Here is a 21,270-nt window from a genome sequence, read left to right as displayed (position 1 = left end):
CACATCACATAGCACATGCTGCAAAAACAAGTTAGACGTCCTCTAATTGTTGTTGCAAGTCTTTACGTGGCTTGTATAGGTTTCTAGCAAGAACGTTTCTTACCTACGTAAAACCACAACGTGATATGCCAATTTCTATTTACCCTTCATAAGGACCCTTTTCATCGAATCCGTTCCGACTAAAGTAGGAGAGACAGACACCCGCTAGCCACCTTATGCAACTAGTGCATGTCAGTCGGTGGAACCTGTCTCACGTAAGCGTACGTGTAAGGTCGGTCCGGGCCGCTTCATCCCACAATACTGCCGAGACAAGATAAGACTAGTAGCGGCAAGAAGAATTGGCAACATCAACGCCCACAACTACTTTGTGTTCTACTCGTGCATAGTAACTACGCATAGGCCTGGCTCATGATGCCACTGTTGGGGATCGTAGCAGAATTTTAAAATTTTCCTACGCTCACCAAGATCCATCTATGGAGTATACTAGCAACGAGGGGAAAGGAGTGCATCTCCATACCCTTGTAGATCGCGAGCGGAAGCGTTCCAATGAACGTGGATGACGGAGTCGTACTCGCCGTGATCCAAATCACCGATGACCGAGTGCCGAACGGACGGCACCTCCGCGTTCAACACACGTATGGTGCATCGACGTCTCCTCCTTCTTGATCCAGCAAGGGGGAAGGAGAGGTTGATGGAGATCCAGCAGCACGACGGCGTGGTGGTGGATGTAGCGGGTCTCGGCAGGGCTTCGCCGAGCTTCTGCGAGAGGGAGAGGTGTAGCAGGGGAGGAGGGAGGCGCCCAAGGCTCTTGTATTGCTGCCCTCCCTCCCCCCTTTATATAGGCCCCCTAGGAGGGGGGCCGGCCAGGAACCCATCTACATGGGGGGGGGGCGCGGCCAGGGGGGAGACTTGCCCCCCAAGGCAAGTGGGGCGCCCCCCCACCCTAGGGTTTCCAACCCTAGGCGCAGGGGGAGGCCCATGGGGGGTGCCCCAGCCCACTAAGGGCTGGTTCCCTTCCCACTTCAGCCCATGGGGCCCTCCGGGATAGGTGGCCCCACCCGGTGGACCCCGGGACCCTTCCGGTGGTCCCGGTACAATACTGGTGACCCCCGAAACTTTCCCGGTGGCCGAAACTTGACTTCCTATATAGAATTCTTCACCTCCGGACCATTCCGGAACTTCTCGTGACGTCCGGGATCTCATCCGGGACTCCGAACAACTTTCGGGTTTCTGCATACTCATATCTCTACAACCCTAGCGTCACCGAACCTTAAGTGTGTAGACCCTACGGGTTCGGGAGACATGCAGACATGACCGAGACACCTCTCCGGTCAATAACCAATAGCGGGATCTGGATACCCATGTTGGCTCCCACATGTTCCACGATGATCTCATCGGATGAACCACGATGTCGAGGATTCTAGCAATCCCGTATACAATTCCTTTTGTCAATCGGTATTTACTTGCCCGAGATTCGATCGTCGGTATCCCAATACCTTGTTCAATCTCGTTACCGGCAAGTCTCTTTACTCATACCGCAATGCATGATCCCGTGACTAACTCCTTAGTCAAATTGAGCTCATTATGATGATGCATTACCGAGTGGGCCCAGAGATACATCTCCGTCATACGGAGTGGCAAATCCTAGTCTTGATCCGTGCCAACCCAACAGACACTTTCGGAGATACCCGTAGTGTACCTTTATAGTCACCCAGTTACGTTGTGACGTTTGGCACACCCAAAGTACTCCTACGGTATCCGGGAGTTGCACGATCTCATGGTCTAAGGAAAAGATACTTGACATTGGAAAAGCTCTAGCAAACGAACTACACGATCTTTGAGCTATGCTTAGGATTGGGTCTTTTCCATCACATCATTCTCCTAATGATGTGATCCCGTTATCAACGACATCCAATGTCCATAGTCAGGAAACCATGACTATCGGTTGATCAACGAGCTAGTCAACTAGAGGCTTACTAGGGACACGTTGTGGTCTATGTATTCACACATGTATTACGATTTCCGGATAACACAATTATAGCATGAACAATAGACAATTATCATGAACAAAGAAATATAATAATAACCGTTTATTATTGCCTCTAGGGCATATTTCCAACAATCCCGCCGATCTGATGGCGGAAGGGCGAGATAATGGGCAAGTCTACCTCGGGTTGAATCTGGACACCACCGAGCTCCTTGCAGTAAACCAGGTGCTGGACTTTTGCGATTTTTTATCAGGTTTGCACTGTGTGGATCACGCCGGTCCGGCTCTCACCCCTCTCCGACCTCCATGCCGCAGTTGAGTGCTCCTCCGAAACAAGATTATCGCGTCCAGGTATACAGTCCGCCACAAAACTCTCCCGTGCAGTGGGCGTACAGAAGGTACCTTCCTCTCCTGATTTTGTATATGGCAGTGTAGTACTATGTGGTTAACTGAAAACGAAGAGTAAGCAAATTAGTTCCTGTCAGAACAACTGTAGCCGGCATCGCCGCCGTCGCTTATGGAGCTCCACACCATTCCCCAATTGTACGAGAGCATGTTCAATCTTCGCCATTCTATACTATGTGCAAATGGTCAACTCTTTTCCAAACAAGAAGATATGAGGATTAGGCATATATGGCCCATAAGGTAGCTATATTCATGTGTTGTAGTGTGGATTATGGTCACGCTCTGTCTTGGACTGCAGATAGCTAGGTTAACAAAATGGATACTCTGCATATTTTCTGATTTTTTAGTAAGGTCTACATGAATAAGGTATGCAGTAGTTCTGACTTGGGGCACTGGTTAATTCTTCACATGCAGGAACGTGGAGAGATGGTGGGATCCAAGCCCATGGTGATTTTATTGTGCTTGCAGCTTGAGATGTACTTGGTCCAAATGAAAATCATCATTTTGAAGGGTTAGTAGATGATGCTCAATGCCATAAACCTGCACCGATCATCACTCATGTCATCTCATAGAAGTCTATTGAATTTTGATTAACTTTTGCTGTATGCTATCCATGATGTAAGTGGAGATAGGAAGTTCCAAAAAAATCCTGCACAATGAGGATGTGCACCAATGATTTGACAGGATAAGATGTTTGTGAAGTATGAAAAATTATGACCTAAGCAAAACTTTTATTTACATATATTCATACATACTTTGAATTTTAGAAACATGCATTGCATGTATATAGTTAGATCTTAATTTTCTTTATTATTCAAAATGCTTGTACCCACTAGATTTCATTTTTTACCTTGAAGGAGTATTATATTACTATTATTTGGAATCCACCTTGATCCTCCACTTCTATTTTTCCTAGGCAACTTCGCATGGAATTAGGATCACTTAATAAGGTTCTGGTTTCTTTTTCAAATTCACTTGCTTTATGCATGAACCTATTATAGATTTGTTGGTGTTGATTTGCAGTAAGAGCAAATGTAATATTGTTCTCATCAATTTCTTTCATAGCATGTGTAATGCGTTATAACATCAGTTTCATTGGATTGGAAAAGGTGATAAACATGCAACCATTCTTACTCGATGATATGAATACTTCAGGAGCAATAGTGGCATTTGTTTGCACATTAGTATTCCATTATGTAGTAAAGGATATGGTCTGGTAGTCATTCTTTATCGTTATAGTTATTGTCAAATGGTGGAATATTGCCGCCTAGCAGCTTTGGTTCATGTGTGTGTGAAAAACAATGTAAAATCATTTTTTTGCTGTAGAATCTCATGAGTCGTATGAAAAAGAAGGCTAGGATATTTATATTTTTTAATTGTTCAGCTGCTTGTGTTACAATCTGGGCATACCTTTTGTTTGAGATAAATTTGGGCATAAATTGTCACAAATAAATGGGTGGCGTTGGGTCAAGGTTCAGGAACCCAGGGGCATCATGCTTCTTTTGAGCCACATGGGGAGAATTACATCCATGTATTAGAAAAACTAGGTGCCCGCTTAAACAGAAAAAAATACAACTCTTGCTGACCGGGAGCTTCATGGTAGTGGCTAGAATTTAATCAGAGATCCATGTACAGGTTGATTGTTATGAAACCATGCGATGGAATCTTGATGTTGACAATGTCCAGAAATCTGATTCGTCAGAGACAAAATCCAACCTTAATTCCCCCATTCAGATCATGAAATATTGGGGTTAACAGTTTGCGATGTAAGATGGGTTGAGATATGCTATACGTCAACTATCTTTTGTTCAAATGTTTTCTTTTGTTTTGAAACCTTAATGTTTTCTGTTGTGGGGTGAATATGTCTGGGTTTATGCTAACAAGCAAGAAAAAAGTTACATGCAATGAGTTCCCAATCTTGAAATCTTGAAATATTGAAGCATATCTTGGAACGACGGAGTTCCCAATCTTCATGGTAGATGATGGGACACTGGATGCTGAAGTTGCTTATTGTCTCGCGTAGAACAATAGCATGTCCTTATTTTTTGCTATGTTTTGCCCATGTTGATTACGATGGCATTGTTTTGAACATTCTATCCGTGTTGATAAAAAAGGAGATGATTTGGTATGCCCTCCTTGCAGAGGATCGAGCCTGGTCGGTTGGTTCTTGGTTGGGTGTTGTTGAGACGATCCAAGCCACCAGCAATTCGAGCTTGTCTTCATGGTGTGTAATTATATTTAGGTAGACAAAATCCCCTGATGATAGCCCAAAAAGAAGATTCGGCATGACATGGAGATAAAGTGTTGCGTGCGGCAGGAAAGAGACAAACATATTCAGAAATCCAAACCACCAGGATGACAGTTGCGAGATGGCGATTGGATGGTGCTGACACATCTTGCTAGCGAGGAGGCTGTTTGCCGAAATTGGACTTTGGATTGTTATAAAATTTCAGTTTAGACCAATTCTTGTTAAACATAACATGTTATTGTGACAACTATTATGAAATAAATTGATTTAGATAATCAAAATGATGAAGAAATTCCTAAACTTACGTGCGTTGCACGTGCACCCTTTCCAATTTGAAGGGCTGCTTATTGGTTTTAAATCTTGAAGTTTGCACGGTCACTAATATGTGTTGGAAATATGCCCTAGAGGCAATAATGAATTGGTTATTATTATATTTCCTTGTTCATGATAATCGTTTATTATCCATGCTAGAATTGTATTGATAGGAAACTCAGATACATGTGTGGATACATAGACAACACCATGTCCCTAGTAAGCCTCTAGTTGACTAGCTCGTTGATCAATAGATGGTTACGGTTTCCTGACCATGGACATTGGATGTCGTTGATAACGGGATCACATCATTAGGAGAATGATGTGATGGACAAGGCCCAATCCTAAGCCTAGCACAAGATCGTGTAGTTCGTTTGCTCAGAGCTTTTCTAATGTCAAGTATCATTTCCTTAGACCATGAGATTGTGCAACTCTCGGATACCGTAGGAATGCTTTGGGTGTACCAAACGTCACAACGTAACTGGGTGGCTATAAAGGTGCACTACAGGTATCTCCGAAAGTGTCGGTTGGGTTGGCACGAATCGAGACTGGGATTTGTCACTCCGTGTAAACGGAGAGGTATCTCTGGGCCCACTCGGTAGGACATCATCATAATGTGCACAATGTGACCAAGGAGTTGATCACGGGATGATGTGAGTTACGGAACGAGTAAAGAGACTTGCCGGTAACGAGATTGAACAAGGTATCGGGATACCGACGATCGAATCTCGGGCAAGTAACATACCGATTGACAAAGGGAATTGTATACGGGATTGATTGAATCCCCGACATCGTGGTTCATCCGATGAGATCATCGTGGAACATGTGGGAGACACCATGGGTATCCAGATCCCGCTGTTGGTTATTGGCCGGAGAACGTCTCGGTCATGTCTGCATGGTTCCCGAACCCGTAGGGTCTACACACTTAAGGTTCGATGACGCTAGGGTTATAGGGAATAGATATACGTGGTTACCGAATGTTGTTCGGAGTCCCGGATGAGATCCCGGACGTCACGAGGAGTTCCGGAATGGTCTGGAGGTAAAGATTTATATATGGGAAGTCCTGTTTTGGTCACCGGAAAAGTTTCGGGAGCTATCGGTAACGTACCGGGACCACCGGGAGGGTCCCGGGGGTCCACCAGGTGGGGCCACCAGCCCCAGAAGGCTGCGTGGGCCAAGTGTGGGAGGGGACCAGCTCCAGGTGGGCTGGGGCGCCCCCCCACCAAGGCCCAAGGCACAGGGAGAGTGGGAGGGGGCAAACCCTAGGTCCAGATGGGCCTTAAGGCCCACCCTAGTGGCGCCCCCCTCTCTCCTCCCCTTGGCCGCACCCTAGATGGGTTTTGGGGGCTGCCGCCACCCCTAGGGAGGGAACCCTAGATGGGGGCGCAGCCCCTCCCCTTCCCCTATATATACTTGAGGTATTTGGGGCTGCCATACAGACGAGAACACCTCTCTCTTGGCGCAGCCCTACCCCTCTCCCTTCTCCTCTCCCGTGGTGCTTGGCGAAGCCCTGCAGGATTGCCACGCTGCTCCACCACCACCACGCTGTCGTGCTGCTGGACGGAGTCTTCCCCAACCTCTCCCTCTCTCCTTGCTGGATCAAGGCGTGGGAGACGTCACCGGGCTGCACGTGTGTTGAATGCGGAGGCGCCGTGGTTCGGCGCTTAGATCGGAATCAACCGCGATCTGAATCACTACGAGTACGACTCCTTCATCCGCGTTCTTGCAACGCTTCCGCATCGCGATCTACAAGGGTATGTAGATGCACTCCCCTTCCCCTCGTTGCTAGATTACTCCATAGATTGATCTTGGTGATGCGTAGAAAATTTTGAATTTCTGCTACGTAACCCAACAGTGGCATCATGAGCTAGGTCTATGCGTAGTTTCTATGCACGAGTAGAACACAAAGTAGTTGTGGGCGTCGATGTTGTCAATTTACTTGCCGTTACTAGTCTTATCTTGATTCGGCGGCATCGTGGGATGAAGCGGCCCGGACCGACCTTACACGTACACTTACGTGAGACAGGTTCCACCGACTGACATGCACTAGTTGCATAAGGTGGCTAGCGGGTGTCTGTCTCTCCCACTTTAGTCGGATCGGATTTGATGAAAAGGGTCCTTATGAAGGGTAAATAGAAATTGGCATATCACGTTGTGGCTTTTGCGTAGGTAAGAAACGTTCTTGCTAGAAACCCATAGGAGCCACGTAAAACATGCAACAACAATTAGAGGACGTCTAACTTGTTTTTGCAGGGTATGCTATGTGATGTGATATGGCCAAAAGGATGTGATGAATGATATATGTGATGTATCAGATTGATCATGTTCTTGTAATAGGAATCACGACTTGCATGTCGATGAGTATGACAACCGGCAGGAGCCATAGGAGTTGTCTTAATTTATTGTATGACCTGCGTGTCAAAGAAAACGCCATGTAATTACTTTACTTTATTGCTAACCGTTAGCCATAGTAGTAGAAGTAATGGTTGGCGAGACAACTTCATGAAGACACGGTGATGGAGATCATGGTGTCATGCCGGTGACGAAGGTGATCATGCCGTGCCTCGAAGATGGAGATCAAAGGCGCAAGATGATATTGGCCATATCATGTCGCCTTATGATTTGCATGTGATGTTTGTCATGTTTACATCTTATTTGCTTAGAACGACGGTAGCATAAATAAGATGATCCCTCACTAAAATTTCAAGAGACGTGTTCCCCCTAACTGTGCACCGTTGCGAAGGTTTGTTGTTTGGAAGCACCACGTGATGATCGGGTGTGATAGATTCAAACGTTCGAATACAACGGGTGTTGACGAGCCTAGCATGTACAGACATGGCCTCGGAACACATGCGAAACACTTAGGTTGACTTGACGAGCCTAGCATGTACAAACATGGCCTCGGAACACAAGAGATCGAAAGGTCGAACATGAGTCGTATAGTAGATGCGATCAACATGGAGATGTTCACCGATGATGACTAATCCGTCTCACGTGATGATCGGACATGGCCTAGTTTGACTCGGATCATGTATCACTTAGATGACTAGAGGGATGTCTATCTGAGTGGGAGTTCATTAAATAATCAGATGAACTTCATTATCATGAACATAGTCAAAAGGTCTTTGCAAATTATGTTGTAGCTTACGCTTTAGTTCTACTAAGATATGTTCCTAGAGAAAATTTAGTTGAAAGTTGATAGTAGCAATTATGCGGACTGGGTCCGTAAACTGAGGATTGTCCTCATTGCTGCACAGAAGGCTTATGTCCTTAATGCACCGCTCGGTGTGCTGAACCTCGAGCATCGTTTGTGGATGTTGCGAACATCTAACATACACGTTTTGATGACTACGTGATAGTTCAGTGCGTAATACTAACGGTTTAGAATTGTGGCACCAAAGACAGTTTTGAAACGTCGAAAAACATATGAGATGTTCAGAAGACTGAAATTGGGATTTCAGACTAGTGCCCACGTCAAGAGGTATGAGACCTCTGACAAGTTTCTTAAGCCTGCAAACTAAGGGAGAAAAGCTCAATCGTTGAGCATGTGCTCAGATTGTCTGAGTACTACAATCACTTAAATCGAGTGGGAGTTAATCTTCCAGATGAGATAGTGATGGTTCTCCGTAGTCACCGCCACCAAGCTATTAGAGCTTCGTGATGAACTATAACATATCAGGGATAGACATGATGATCCTTGAACAACTCGCGATGTTTGACACCGCGAAAGTAGAAATCAAGAAGGAGCATCAATTGTTGATGGTTAGTAAAACCACTAGTTTCTAGAAGGGCAAGGGCAAAAGGGATACTTCATGAAACAGAAATTCATTTGCTGCTCTAGTGAAGAATCCCAAGGTTGAACCCAAACCCGAGACTAAGTGCTTCTGTAATGAGGGGAACGGTCACTGAAGCAGAACTACCCTAGATACTTGGTAGATGAGAAGGCAGGCAAGGTCGACAGAAGTATATTGGATATACATTATATGAATGTGTACTTTACTAGTACTCCTAGCAGCACCAGGGTATTAGATACCGGTTCGGTTGCCAAGTGTTAGTAACTCGAAATAAAAGCTGCGGAATAAACGGAGACTAGCTAAAGGTGAGATGACGATATGTGTTGGAAGTGTTTCCAAGGTTGATGTGATCAAGCGTCGCATGCTCCCTCTATCATCGAGATTGGTGTTAAACCTAAATAATTGTTATTCGGTGTTTGCGTTGAGCATAAACATGATTGGATTATGTTTATCGCAATACGGTTATTCGTTTAAGGAGAATAATGGTTACTCTGTTTATTTGAATAATACCTTCAATGGTCTTGCACCTAAAATGAATCTCGATCGTAGTGATACACATGTTCATGCCAAAAGATATAAGATAGTGCCACAAACTTGTGGCACTGCTATTTGAGTCATATTGGGATAAAACGCATGAAGAAGCTCCATGTTGATGGACCTTTGGACTCACTCGTTTTTGAAAAGATTGAGACATGCGAACCATGTCTATTGGTATATATGCATGAAGAAACTCCATGCAGATGGATCGTTTGGACTCACTTGATTTTGAATCACTTGAGACATGCAAATCATACCACATGGGCAAGATGACTGAAAGGCCTCGTTTTCAGTAAGATGGAACAAGAAAGCAACTTGTTGGAAGTAATACATTTTGATGTGTGCAGTCCAATGAGTGCTGAGGCACGCAGTGGATATCGTTATGTTCTTACTTCACAGACGATTTGAGTAGATGCTGAGTGTATTTACTTAATGAAACATAAGTCTGAATTATTGAAAGGTTCAAGTAATTTCAGAGTGAAGTTGAAGATCGTCGTGACAAGAGGATAAAATGTCTATGATATGATCATAGAGATGAATGTCTGAGTTATGAGTTTGGCACACAATTAAGACATTGTGGAAAGTGTTTCACAATTGATACCGCCTGGAACACCACAGTGTGATGGTGTGTCCGAACATCATAACTGCACCCTATTGGATATGGTGCATACCATGATGTCTCTCATCGAATTACCACTATCATTTATGGGTTAGGCATTATAGACAACCGCATTCACTTTAAATAGGGCACCACGCAATTCCGTTGAGACGACACCGTTTAGAGAAACCTAAGTTGTCGTTTCTTAAAAGTTTGGGGCTGCGATGCTTATGTGAAAAAGTTTCAGGCTGATAAGCTCGAACCCAAAGCGGATAAATGCATCTTCATAGAATACCCAAAACAGTTGGGTACACCTCCTATTTCAGATCTGGAAGCAAAAGTAATTGCTTCTAGAAACGGTTCCTTTCTCGAGGAAAAGTTTCTCTCGAAAGAATTGAGTGGGAGGATGGTGGAGACTTGATAAGGTTATTGAACCGTCACTTCAACTAGTGTGTAGCAGGGCACATGAAGTTGTTCTTGTGGCACCTACACCAATTGAAGTGGAAGCTCATGATAGTGATCATGAAACTTCGGATCAAGTCACTACCAAACCTCGTAGGATGACGAGGATGCGTACTACTTTAGAGTAGTACGTGATCCTGTCTTGGAAGTCATGTTGCTAGACAACAATGAACCTACGAGCTATGGGGAAGCGATGGTGGGCCCGGATTCCGACGAATGGCTCGAGGCCATAAAATCCGAGAGAGGATCCATGTACTTGATGGTCGTAAGGCTGTTGGGTGCAGATGGATTTTAAAAGGAAGACAGACAATAATGGTAAGTGTCACCATTAAGAAAGCTCGGCTTGTCGTTAAGATGTTTTCCGACAAGTTCAAGGAGTTGACTACAATGAGACTTTCTCACTCGTAGCGATGCTAAGAGTCTGTTGGAATTGTATTAGCAGTCTTGCAGATAGGATGTCAAAAACATTGTTTCCTCGAAGATTTTCTTGAGGAAAGGTTGTATGTGATACAACCAGAAGGTTTTTGTCAATCCAGAAAGATGCTAACAAGTGTGCAAAGCTCCAGCAATCCTTCTAAGGACTGGAGTAAGCATCTCGGAGTTGGAATGTACGCTTTGATGAGATGATCAAAGATTTTGGGTTTATACAAAGTTTATGAGAAACTTGTATTTCCAAAGAAGTGAGTGGGAGCACTATAGAATTTCTGATGAGTATATGTTGTTGACATATTGTTGATCAGAGATGATGTAAAAAATTCCTGGAAAGCATAAAGGGTTGTTTGAAAGGAGTTTTTCAAAGGAAGACCTGGATAAAGCTGCTTACATATTGGGCATCAAGATCCATAGAGATAGATCAAGACGCCCGATGATACTTTCAAAGGACGCACACCTTGACATGATTTTGAAAGAGTTCAAAATAGATCAGCAAAGAAGGAGTTCTTGGCTGTGTTACAAGGTGTAAGTATTGAGTAAGACTCAAGACCTGACCACAGCTGAAGAGAGAGAAAGGACGAACGTCGTCCCCTATGCTTTAGACGTAGGCTCTACAGTATGCTATGCTGTGTACCGTACATGAAGTGTGCCTTGCCATGAGTTGGTCAAGGGGTACAATAGTGATCCGGGAATGGATCACATGACAGCGGTCGAACTTATCCTTAGTATCTAGTGGACTAAGGAATTTTCTCGATTATGGAGGTGAAAAGGAGTTCGTCATAAATGGTTACGTCGATGCGAACTTTGACACTAATCCGAATGACTCTGAGTAGTAAACCGGATTCGTATAGTAGAGCAGTTATTTGAAATGGCTCCAAGTAGCGTGTGGTAGCATCCACAAGATGACATAGATATTCGTAAAGCACACACGGATCTGAAAGGTTCAGACCCGTTGACTAATAACCTCTCTCACAAGCATAACATGATCAAACCAGAACTCATTGAGTGTTAATCACATAGTGATGTGAACTAGATTGTTGACTCTAGTAAACTCTTTGGATGTTGGTCACATGGTGATGTGACCTATGAGTGTTAATCACATGGTGATGTGGACTAGATTATTGACTCTAGTGCAAGTGGGAGACTGTTGGAAATATGCCCTAGAGGCAATAATGAATTGGTTATTATTATATTTCCTTGTTCATGATAATCGTTTATTATCCATGCTAGAATTGTATTCATAGGAAACTCAGATACATGTGTGGATACATAGACAACACCATGTCCCTAGTAAGCCTCTAGTTGACTAGCTCGTTGATCAATAGATGGTTACGGTTTCCTGACCATGGACATTGGATGTCGTTGATAACGGGATCACATCATTAGGAGAATGATGTGATGGACAAGACCCAATCCTAAGCCTAGCACAAGATCGTGTAGTTCGTTTGCTCAGAGCTTTTCTAATGTCAAGTATCATTTCCTTAGACCATGAGATTGTGCAACTCCCGGATACCGTAGGAATGCTTTGGGTGTACCAAATGTCACAACCTAACTGGGTGGCTATAAAGGTGCACTACAGGTATCTCCGAAAGTGTCTGTTGGGTTGGCACGAATCGAGACTGGGATTTGTCACTCCGTGTAAACGGAGAGGTATCTCTGGGCCCACTCGGTAGGACATCATCATAATGTGCACAATGTGACCAAGGAGTTGATCACGGGATGATGTGAGTTACGGAACGAGTAAAGAGACTTGCCGGTAACGAGATTGAACAAGGTATCGGGATACCGACGATCGAATCTCGGGCAAGTAACATACCGATTGACAAAGGTAATTGTATACGGGATTGATTGAATCCCCGACATCATGGTTCATCCGATGAGATCATCGTGGAACATGTGGGAGCCAACATGGGTATCCAGATCCCGCTGTTGGTTATTGGCCGGAGAACGTCTCGGTCATGTCTGCATGGTTCCCGAACCCGTAGGGTCTACACACTTAAGGTTCGATGACGCTAGGGTTATAGGGAATAGATATACGTGGTTACCGAATGTTGTTCGGAGTCCCGGATGAGATCCCGGACGTCACGAGGAGATCCGGAATGGTCCGGAGGTAAAGATTTATATATGGGAAGTCCTGTTTTGGTCACCGGAAAAGTTTCGGGTGCTATCGGTAACGTACCGGGACCATCGGGAGGGTCCCGAGGGTCCACCAGGTGGGGCCACCAGCCCCAGAAGGCTGCGTGGGCCAAGTGTGGGAGGGGACCAGCTCCAGGTGGGCTGGTGCGCCCCCCACCAAGGCCCAAGGCGCAGGGAGAGTGGGAGGGGGCAAACCCTAGGTCCAGATGGGCCTTAAGGCCCACCCTAGTGGCGCCCCCCTCTCTCCTCCCCTTGGCCACACCCTAGATGGGTTTTGGGGGCTGCCGCCACCCCTAGGGAGGGAACCCTAGATGGGGACGCAGCCCCTCCCCTTCCCCTATATATACTTGAGGTATTTTGGGCTGCCATACAGACGAGAACACCTTTCTCTTGGCGCAGCCCTACCCCTCTCCCTTCTCCTCTCCCGTGGTGCTTGGCGAAGCCCTGCAGGATTGCCACGCTCCTCCACCACCACCACGCCGTCATGCTACTGCTGGACGGAGTCTTCCCCAACCTCTCCCTCTCTCCTTGCTGGATCAAGGCGTGGGAGACGTCACCGGGCTGCACGTGTGTTGAACGCGGAGGCGCCGTGGTTCGGCGCTTAGATCGGAATCAACCGCGATCTGAATTGCTACGAATACGACTCCTTCATCCGCGTTCTTGCAACGCTTCCGCATCGCGATCTACAAGGGTATGTAGATGCACTCCCCTTCCCCTCGTTGCTAGATTACTCCATAGATTGATCTTGGTGATGCGTAGAAAATTTTGAATTTCTGCTACGTAACCCAACAATATGACCATGCTATTTTATAGTGATAACCTTCATTTCAGGCAGTAATGAAACTTGAAATGCCAGTTGACTAACAGTAATAAACACCAAGAATACTGGTTGATGTTAATGGGAATTATGATTAGCGATGATTCATTTTATGCTCTGGTGGAACGGGTCAAGCCGGTTTGCGCGGTGAGTATTGTCCGTTACTTATTTTCATACTAACTACATATATTGTTTGTGCAGGATGGATATGAGTTGAGAAAGCAGTTTTTATTATACTTGCTAAAACATCGTGGGAATGAAGCTAAAGACAACTTTCCGTATATTGTGAAAGAATTTCTTAAGCGTATAACCTAGATATTAATAATTTTATAATAGATGTTTAGTTGGAACTCCATTAAGTTTGTTACATGGACATGCCGTTAATTTTTCTTTTTGGCAATTTACATTGCAAAAATGTACTTTAATTATTAAATAATTATGTCTGTGTTATATTGTCTGTACGTGTGAAATTTAACATGCATTATCTTTATATAACTCTTGCAAACTATTTCAAGAGCCCGTGGCAACGCACGGGCATTGTACTAGTTTGTGTAAGGTGTGGCTTCATGTACCTCTAGACTGTATCTTGCAAACTATTTTGACAGAGATCCTTGCCTTTTTTGAATAAATAGAGGGAGGTTGATTTTTTTTAAAGTAGAGCGTCCAGCTGCAATTGTGATGCTCAAAAAGAGAAAAATCATGATTTTTTTTGCTTACATGAGAAGTACAAATTTGCTTCTCATGGATGCATAGATTTGCTTCCGCGAGAAAAACAACTGTGATTCTCGGAAAGAGAAAATTTTGTTTTTTTTTCTTTCACGAGAAGCATATATTCGTTTCTTTTGGAGGCACATATTTGTTTCCGTGAGAAACACAGCTAGCACAACTGTGCTTCTTGGAAAGATAATTTTTTTTCTTTCACGAGAAGCATATATTCGTTTCTTTTGAAGGCACAGCTAGCACAGCTGTGCTTCTCAGAAACAAAAAATATTGACATTTTTTCGCATGTTTTTTTGTGTGTGAAAGACACATATTTGCTTCTGCAAGTGTGCTTCTCATGATCTGTTTTGCATGTTTTTTTGTGCTGCGGCCAGAAGTAAAGATTTGCATCTCGTGGAGGCACAAATCTGTATTTCCAAAAAAGGAAAAAAAAAAGTAAAAATACCGTGCTTCCGGCTCAAATTTTTTTCTTTGGCTTTTTGCATAAAAAAAGTTTATTGAAACCTAATCTAATCCAGTTTCAAATTTCTCGACGTATATTAGCACAAAGGATTTGCGCATCATCCTAGGGCTAACTTTGTGGGAACTATGGAAGCACATAAATGCAATTGTCTTTAACGGAGCACGGCTTTCGTGTGAGGTGCTACTAAGTAGAATTAGGCTAGAGGGTTTAGTGTGGTTGTTGGCCGGCCTGCTAAAAGGGGATGCAAACCCTTTCTTTAGTCGGCTAGCGAGGTGGGATAGGCGTGAAGGGTTGAGTGTTTTGAAACGCTTGTAACTAAGGTGAAGGTATTTTTTTTGCCCTTCTTCTTTAATATATGATATGCACACTCGTGCATATTTAAGAAAAAAAAATTCTGGACGTAGTGCCAACTAGCGAAGCGAACGCATCAAACGCACTAGCAATGCGAACTAACCAAGCGAACGCACATCAAACGTAGCGAGCGCAGTGTGCAGGCTAATGAATGGGCTGGCTCACTACTGTTGCATGCAGTGAAAAGCGAACCCATGGGTGAGGGAGCAATTTATCGAGCCGGCCCATGTCGCTGTAGACAACACGGCGCATGGCAGGACCTGCCGGGCTCAGCTTATGGCCTCCATCCGAACTAAGCCCAGGGCCCATGACAACCAAGTCCAAGATACGTGTCCTGCGCGTGTGATAGAGAGAGAGAGAGAGAGAGAGAGAGAGAGAGAGACCGACGGACGCCACCAGCAGAGCCGAGCCGGCGGCGGGGGCAGCTTGGTCGACGCCACGGCCGTGATGGGGGCGGGGGGATCCTGGCGCTGGGCCGTGGGCGCGGTCTGCGGCGGGCTGGTCTACTACCACTGCGCGGTGCGGCGGGCGAGCGCGGTGTCCCTCGCCGCCGACGTGCTCCTCGTCCTCCTCTGCTCCCTCTCCATCCTCGGCCTCCTCTTCCGCCACCTGCACATCTCGTGAGTGCCTCCCGCGGCTCGTCTCTTCCGTGCCTCAGCTCCGCTCTTTTTTTCTACAGCGTGTTTGGTAGTTTAAGGGAAAAGGGAACGGGAATTTATGAGAGGGAGTTGATTGATCCCCATCTCTAATTCACACGAACCAAAAACGTTGTGAGGATTAGACTTGGGAAGTGGTTTATTAGTCCCAATCCCACGTTTGGTTTGGGGTGGGAATTTGACAGGGAATTAGTTTCCTTTGTTTGGTTGGTGGGTCTAGGAATTGGAGTTGTTCATACAAACTGAATCGGCTGTATTGTCTAGGTCTGCAACTTCACACCGGGCACAGAAAAAAATGGGGCGGCTCGGGCGCGCTTTATTTTGCGGCAGTTCAGTTTGTATGAACAACTCCAATTCAGTTGAAGACCTAAATCTGGACATCCACTTATTTTTTGGCCACCTTGAGCTCCTGGCGAACAAACACCACTTTGCAATTGTCACGGAATTTGATGAAAAGTTGTGTGTTTCCAGCATCACCCCCAATGACACAAACAGCAATAATAACTTCTTCAGTACTGAGACCTTCAAGATTTTGGAGAATATCAAGTAATTTGGTTCTATTGGCTGATGTTTGCTCATGAACTTCAGCTCCATGCATAAATGCCCTCTGTAAACCATTAATGGTTTTTGCATTCTCCTGCTCTGCTTCCAAGAACTTAGCAATTGTTTTGGACAGGCTTATAAGACCCGACTCAAGTGCATCATCATTAGGGTATGTTCTCTTACGACCAGGCCTAGAACCACCGGATGGGTTTGTGTTCTCATGTGTTTCAGGAGGATTCTCCTTGGCTGCTTGGCTAATAGGTTTTGCATCTGCCGTTGATCCACCTTCTACAATTTCTTCTTCTCTGGAACGTTTAGCACTCCCTCCTTTAGCCAAATCACTAGCATAGACCTCACATAGCTTGTCAAAATAAACCATAGGCTTCATGTACAGAGGACTGCTCCCTCACAGGACTACAAAAAAGAGCATAAATTTCCATTAGAAACTAAATTGTAATGAAAAAACATGAAACTGAGCAGCTTGCTTTACATATTGAATGAACATATTTTACCTTTGCCCAGCCCATATACGTCTCTCTATCTCCAGTTAACATCTTCCTCGCGTCATCCCATCCAAACCCACTGCCATTTTGCATAATTTCTAGAACATGTGAAAGTTGCTTCTTCAAAATCTTAACTATAGACTTGATATGTGGTCTGCTTTAGGATCAGCGTGTGGCAGTACTTTAGTCATTTCCTTTTCAATGTAGGTAAGATATCTGGACTTGTGACCGGTATCAATTTTCCAAGAAGAATCATTCATTTCATATAGAATGCCAATAAGTAACTTTCTTATCCGCTGTCCATGTTCTTTTGTCTCTCTTTTTTGGATGTCAATTTGCTCTCCTTTAGCCTGGTATTCTGCTAGTTTCAATATGATAATAAAATGTGTGTGTACAAACAGTAAAGAATATAGATGCTCATAAAGGAAATATGATGTTTAGGTTATTGCTCTTCAATATGTGCCTTCCGAGCTACAGTTGGCGGGTTTCTTTACGAAGTCCCAGACTAGAGCGTAGCATGGATTTACCATGGGGGGGGGGGGGGGGGTGTTGTAGAAGTGCATGCTCTAGCCAATGCAACCAAAAGACCGATCTGATGGAAGAGACTAGGCAGCACATTATACGTCAACACTCCCCCTCACGTGTGGCTCCCTCAGGCCTAAACGTGGACCAAAAGTGGGCTGCAATTTAATTGCGCCAGCCGGGTCTTGAACTCAAGACCTCTTGGCTCCGATACCATGTAGAAGTGCATGCTCTAGCCAATGCAACCAAAAGACCGATCTGATGGAAGAGACTAGGCAGCACATTATACATCAACAGGGGTGTTAGTTATATTATGTTTACATGTATAGCTGTACATTTTCTCTGCTGTATAAGGGGTTTCCTGCATATTTACCACATGTACATTGTATATATCTTTGGCCCCCTAGAAATGCAAGTTTCATATTTCCTAACACTTATATCACCACTTCTACTTATTGAATAGAATGCTAAGTCCTCTTTTGACTTAGGAATGAATACCAAGTTGTCTAAATTTTCCAAATATTAGAAACATGTGTAGACCCTTCAGCCTATGCTTTTGGCAATTATCCAAGGGGCAGTAAGAAGAATGCACATATGTTCCATCCCTGCTTCATGGGATTCTGTTTCCTGATATTATAATTTGGGAAAATAAAACTGGCCTATCAAACCATTTATATTCTCATGTCAAACCAATGCAGCTTAAGGGTGTGTTCTGTAACCCTCCAACTCCTCAACTCTTCTCCCAACTCCCCAGCCCAGCTTCCCGTCCAAAAACCGGAGTTGAGGAAACATTCGGGAGCACAGCTTCTCCATCGTCAGCACTGGCCTGGGTTGGCAGCCCATTTGCCTTGGATGTGGCCCGGCTCAGAAGGATATCAACCTGGGCTTTCAGCCCAGCAATCAAGGAAACAGGTGGCTGATCCCAGCTATCATGTAGATGACGACGGAGCAGAGAGAGGATGACGAGGTTGGACAGCGTGTGCAGTGTAGAATTGGCTGGAGGAGCTCAGCTCCAATGGATCCAGTGACGCGCGAGTGGAGAGGTCGGCCTCGACGGCGCCCGTGCACATGGAGCATGTCATGCCTGTGACCCGCACGCGCGGGAGGAGCAGGCTGGGCCGCGCCAGGTAGATCGAGGGCGAGCGGTGGCGAGGACAAAGGCGAGCGGGCTGACGTGACCATGCAAGGACGACAGGGCAGTGGGCGGGGGTGGTGGAGCTTGAGCAGGGGCTCGTCGCGGCTGGGAATCGTGGGGTGGGGGAGGGGGAGGAGAAGAGGGGATGGGTGAGAATCTTTTTTACCTGAACGTGAGAGAAAGGGGGGTGGAGAGAATCGGTACGAGTTTTCACTTGCCGGTGGCATGGCGCTGTAATTTCCGCCAACTCTTGCTTCACTGTTTTGGAGGAGTTCGGTTTTCCCATCTTCCCCAATTCCTCAATTGCACTAAAACGATCGCCAGCTTCTCATTATCAACACCAGGACTTAGGCGGTTTGGCCCAGCTCCGGACCCAGAGTTGGAGAATCTGGCAGCTGGAGATTTAGCGAACGCGCACTGAAGTGTCTGATGGTGCTCCTCCCTGGAAGGATGAATTTCGTACAACTTTACTTTTTTAGATACTAGTCTGCAAGGTCCAAGCAACAATAGTCCCTATTCAGTAAGCTCGTCCACATTTCCGAGGCTTCTTGTAGCAAGTTGTGTTAATTATGCATTTTTTTGGAAGTCCTACCTTTTTTATTATTTATTCACTAATGGCTTCTTAACTAACGAATTGTATGGACTGTTGTAGTTGGCAATTTGTTCACACTAACAATACAGATAAGGAAATAGTTTTATTAGGGGAAAATACATGTTTATTTTGGATGGTAAAGATCATGTTTCTGTTTTGTTCTTTTCTTGTACATCTTCATTATCTGTTTTTCTAATAAAGGATATGTCACAAATGATGGCAATCATATTCTTCAGTTAGTGATGACTGCTGATGTGCATATTGTTATTGTTATCCCAGTTGTTTCAAAGTAACTCATTTTGCTGCAAATGGTTCTGCATGTAGGGTGCCTGTGGATCCTCTTGAGTGGCAGATTTCTCAAGAGATGGCAAATAGTATAGTTGCGTCCTTGGCTAACACAATTGGAGCTGCGGAGTCTGTATTGAGGGTGGCTGCAACTGGACATGACAAGAAACTCTTGTTCAAGGTATTCTCAGAACTCAACTTCATATGTTCTCTCTGGAGGAACTATTGAGGCAGAGAAATAATCATCTTCGGTCAGTTTTTTGTATGTTAACAGCTCTTGCGTGTTAATATCCTGTCGAGGTTCTCTGTGAAAACGACAGTTTTGCATGTTTCCAAAATGTGTTCTTGCGATACAAAGGGCACGGAGGAAAGAGATCAAATTTCTCACCTCATTCTAACGCAGCTTCTGATGTTTGACCCATCAGCTATGTGCTATAGGGCTTTCATACATGTGGTTTAGCTCACGGTAAGATCTGCGTCCTTGCATTGCAGGTGGTTCTTACTCTGTATTTCCTAGCAGCTTTGGGAAGGGTCGTCTCAGGCGCTGCTATTGCCTATGCTGGTAATTCGACCACACTGCTTGATACTGTATTACTTGTGCACGCTTCAGATCTGCTGGCGTAACACCTTCTGCATTTCCATTTGTTGTCTTTGCCAGCTCTGTGCATCTTCTCCCTCTACATGTTCGCGCAAAGCACCGACCAGTTTGATCAGCTCCCTTGGGTTCCTTTAGGAAGAGACTCGCTGGGCGGCGCCCAGGATACCACATGATTTCTTCATGTACATGTCTTGCCGTTGCCGATCCTTTTATTTCTTCATTGTTCGAGTTCTGCATATGGCCATGGAGGCCAATAGCTTGAACCGTCCCCAGTGTTGTTTTAAGATGAACACTGGTGCGCCACGTGTGCAGCCATGTGCGTTCCCTTTTTTTAAAGGGGAGATGAATGTGACATTAATAAAAAAGAAGAGGGCATTCACACAAGCATAGTAGGGTGAGCAGCTAGAGATTTTTATCTCCCTGAGTTACTCTCTTAGATCCAAAATAACTGCCGTGGTTTTAGTTCAAATTTGAACTAAAACCACAACACTTATTTTGGATTGGAGGGGGTGTCACTTAAGGGGAAATGGCAGTCCACAATACACCATGATGGTTCAACAAGTAGTAGCAATGCAATTTTACCCTTTGAAATTGTTAGATGTAAAACAAGAGACAAGAGACAGAGATGTAAAAGTGAACAGTTGTTCTCTTTATTGATGATGTGATCATATATACTCCGTCCGTCCCAAAATAAGTGTCTCAATTTTGTACTAACTCTAGTACAAAGTTGTATTAAGGTTAAGGCACTTATTTTGGGATGGAGGGAGTATATATATAGTTTGAGGGGATGCCATTAGAGGTGTCTATACAGAGAGACGCATGTCCAGTGAATCAATGCGGCAGTTGCCAAAGCAGCAACTGCCTGCGGTCGGCGCGTTGGAGTTGCTCTAATAACTCAAGCTCCACAAGCGTGAAGCGATGAAGATGATACCCAAGAAGGACCTTTCGTACCAGACCTCCCGAGGGAACGGGCACCCAAGCATAATTGTTGCAAATCTTCAGGTAACTTCTTTTTTTCGAAAAGGGGGGGCTCCCCGGCCTCTGCATCAGAATGATGCATATGACCAACTTTATAAAAAAACAAATAGGTTCAACAAAGGTCTTAAAGTCGCAATGAAAGTAAAGAAAAGCTCACACAGAGCCTAAAAAGTAGCCATAAAGCTACAACCGGCTG

General features: G+C 44.9%; 1 protein-coding gene across 2 annotated transcripts; it reads left to right on the top strand.

The window, feature by feature from the left end:
* The first annotated feature begins 15,575 nt into the window (after positions 1–15,575).
* Positions 15,576–20,749, top strand: LOC109767079 (reticulon-like protein B23). 2 transcript variants are annotated; one of them, XM_073501028.1, is made up of 5 exons: positions 15,611–15,882; positions 16,183–16,464; positions 19,538–19,679; positions 19,991–20,060; positions 20,157–20,749. In XM_073501028.1, exons 1-5 carry the CDS (start codon positions 15,710–15,712, stop codon positions 20,267–20,269), a joined length of 780 nt encoding a protein of 259 aa, XP_073357129.1. In that variant the 5' UTR covers positions 15,611–15,709; the 3' UTR covers positions 20,270–20,749. The 2 variants fall into 2 exon arrangements, with proteins under 2 accessions (XP_020181424.3, XP_073357129.1); XM_020325835.4 differs by lacking the exon at positions 16,183–16,464 and having other exon boundaries at positions 15,576–15,882.
* The last annotated feature ends 521 nt before the right edge of the window (positions 20,750–21,270 follow it).

The sequence above is a fragment of the Aegilops tauschii genome, chromosome 6, assembly GCF_002575655.3.
Source record: "Aegilops tauschii subsp. strangulata cultivar AL8/78 chromosome 6, Aet v6.0, whole genome shotgun sequence".
NCBI classification, from domain to species: domain Eukaryota; kingdom Viridiplantae; phylum Streptophyta; class Magnoliopsida; order Poales; family Poaceae; genus Aegilops; species Aegilops tauschii.
This window is presented reverse-complemented; position numbering and strand designations above follow the sequence as displayed.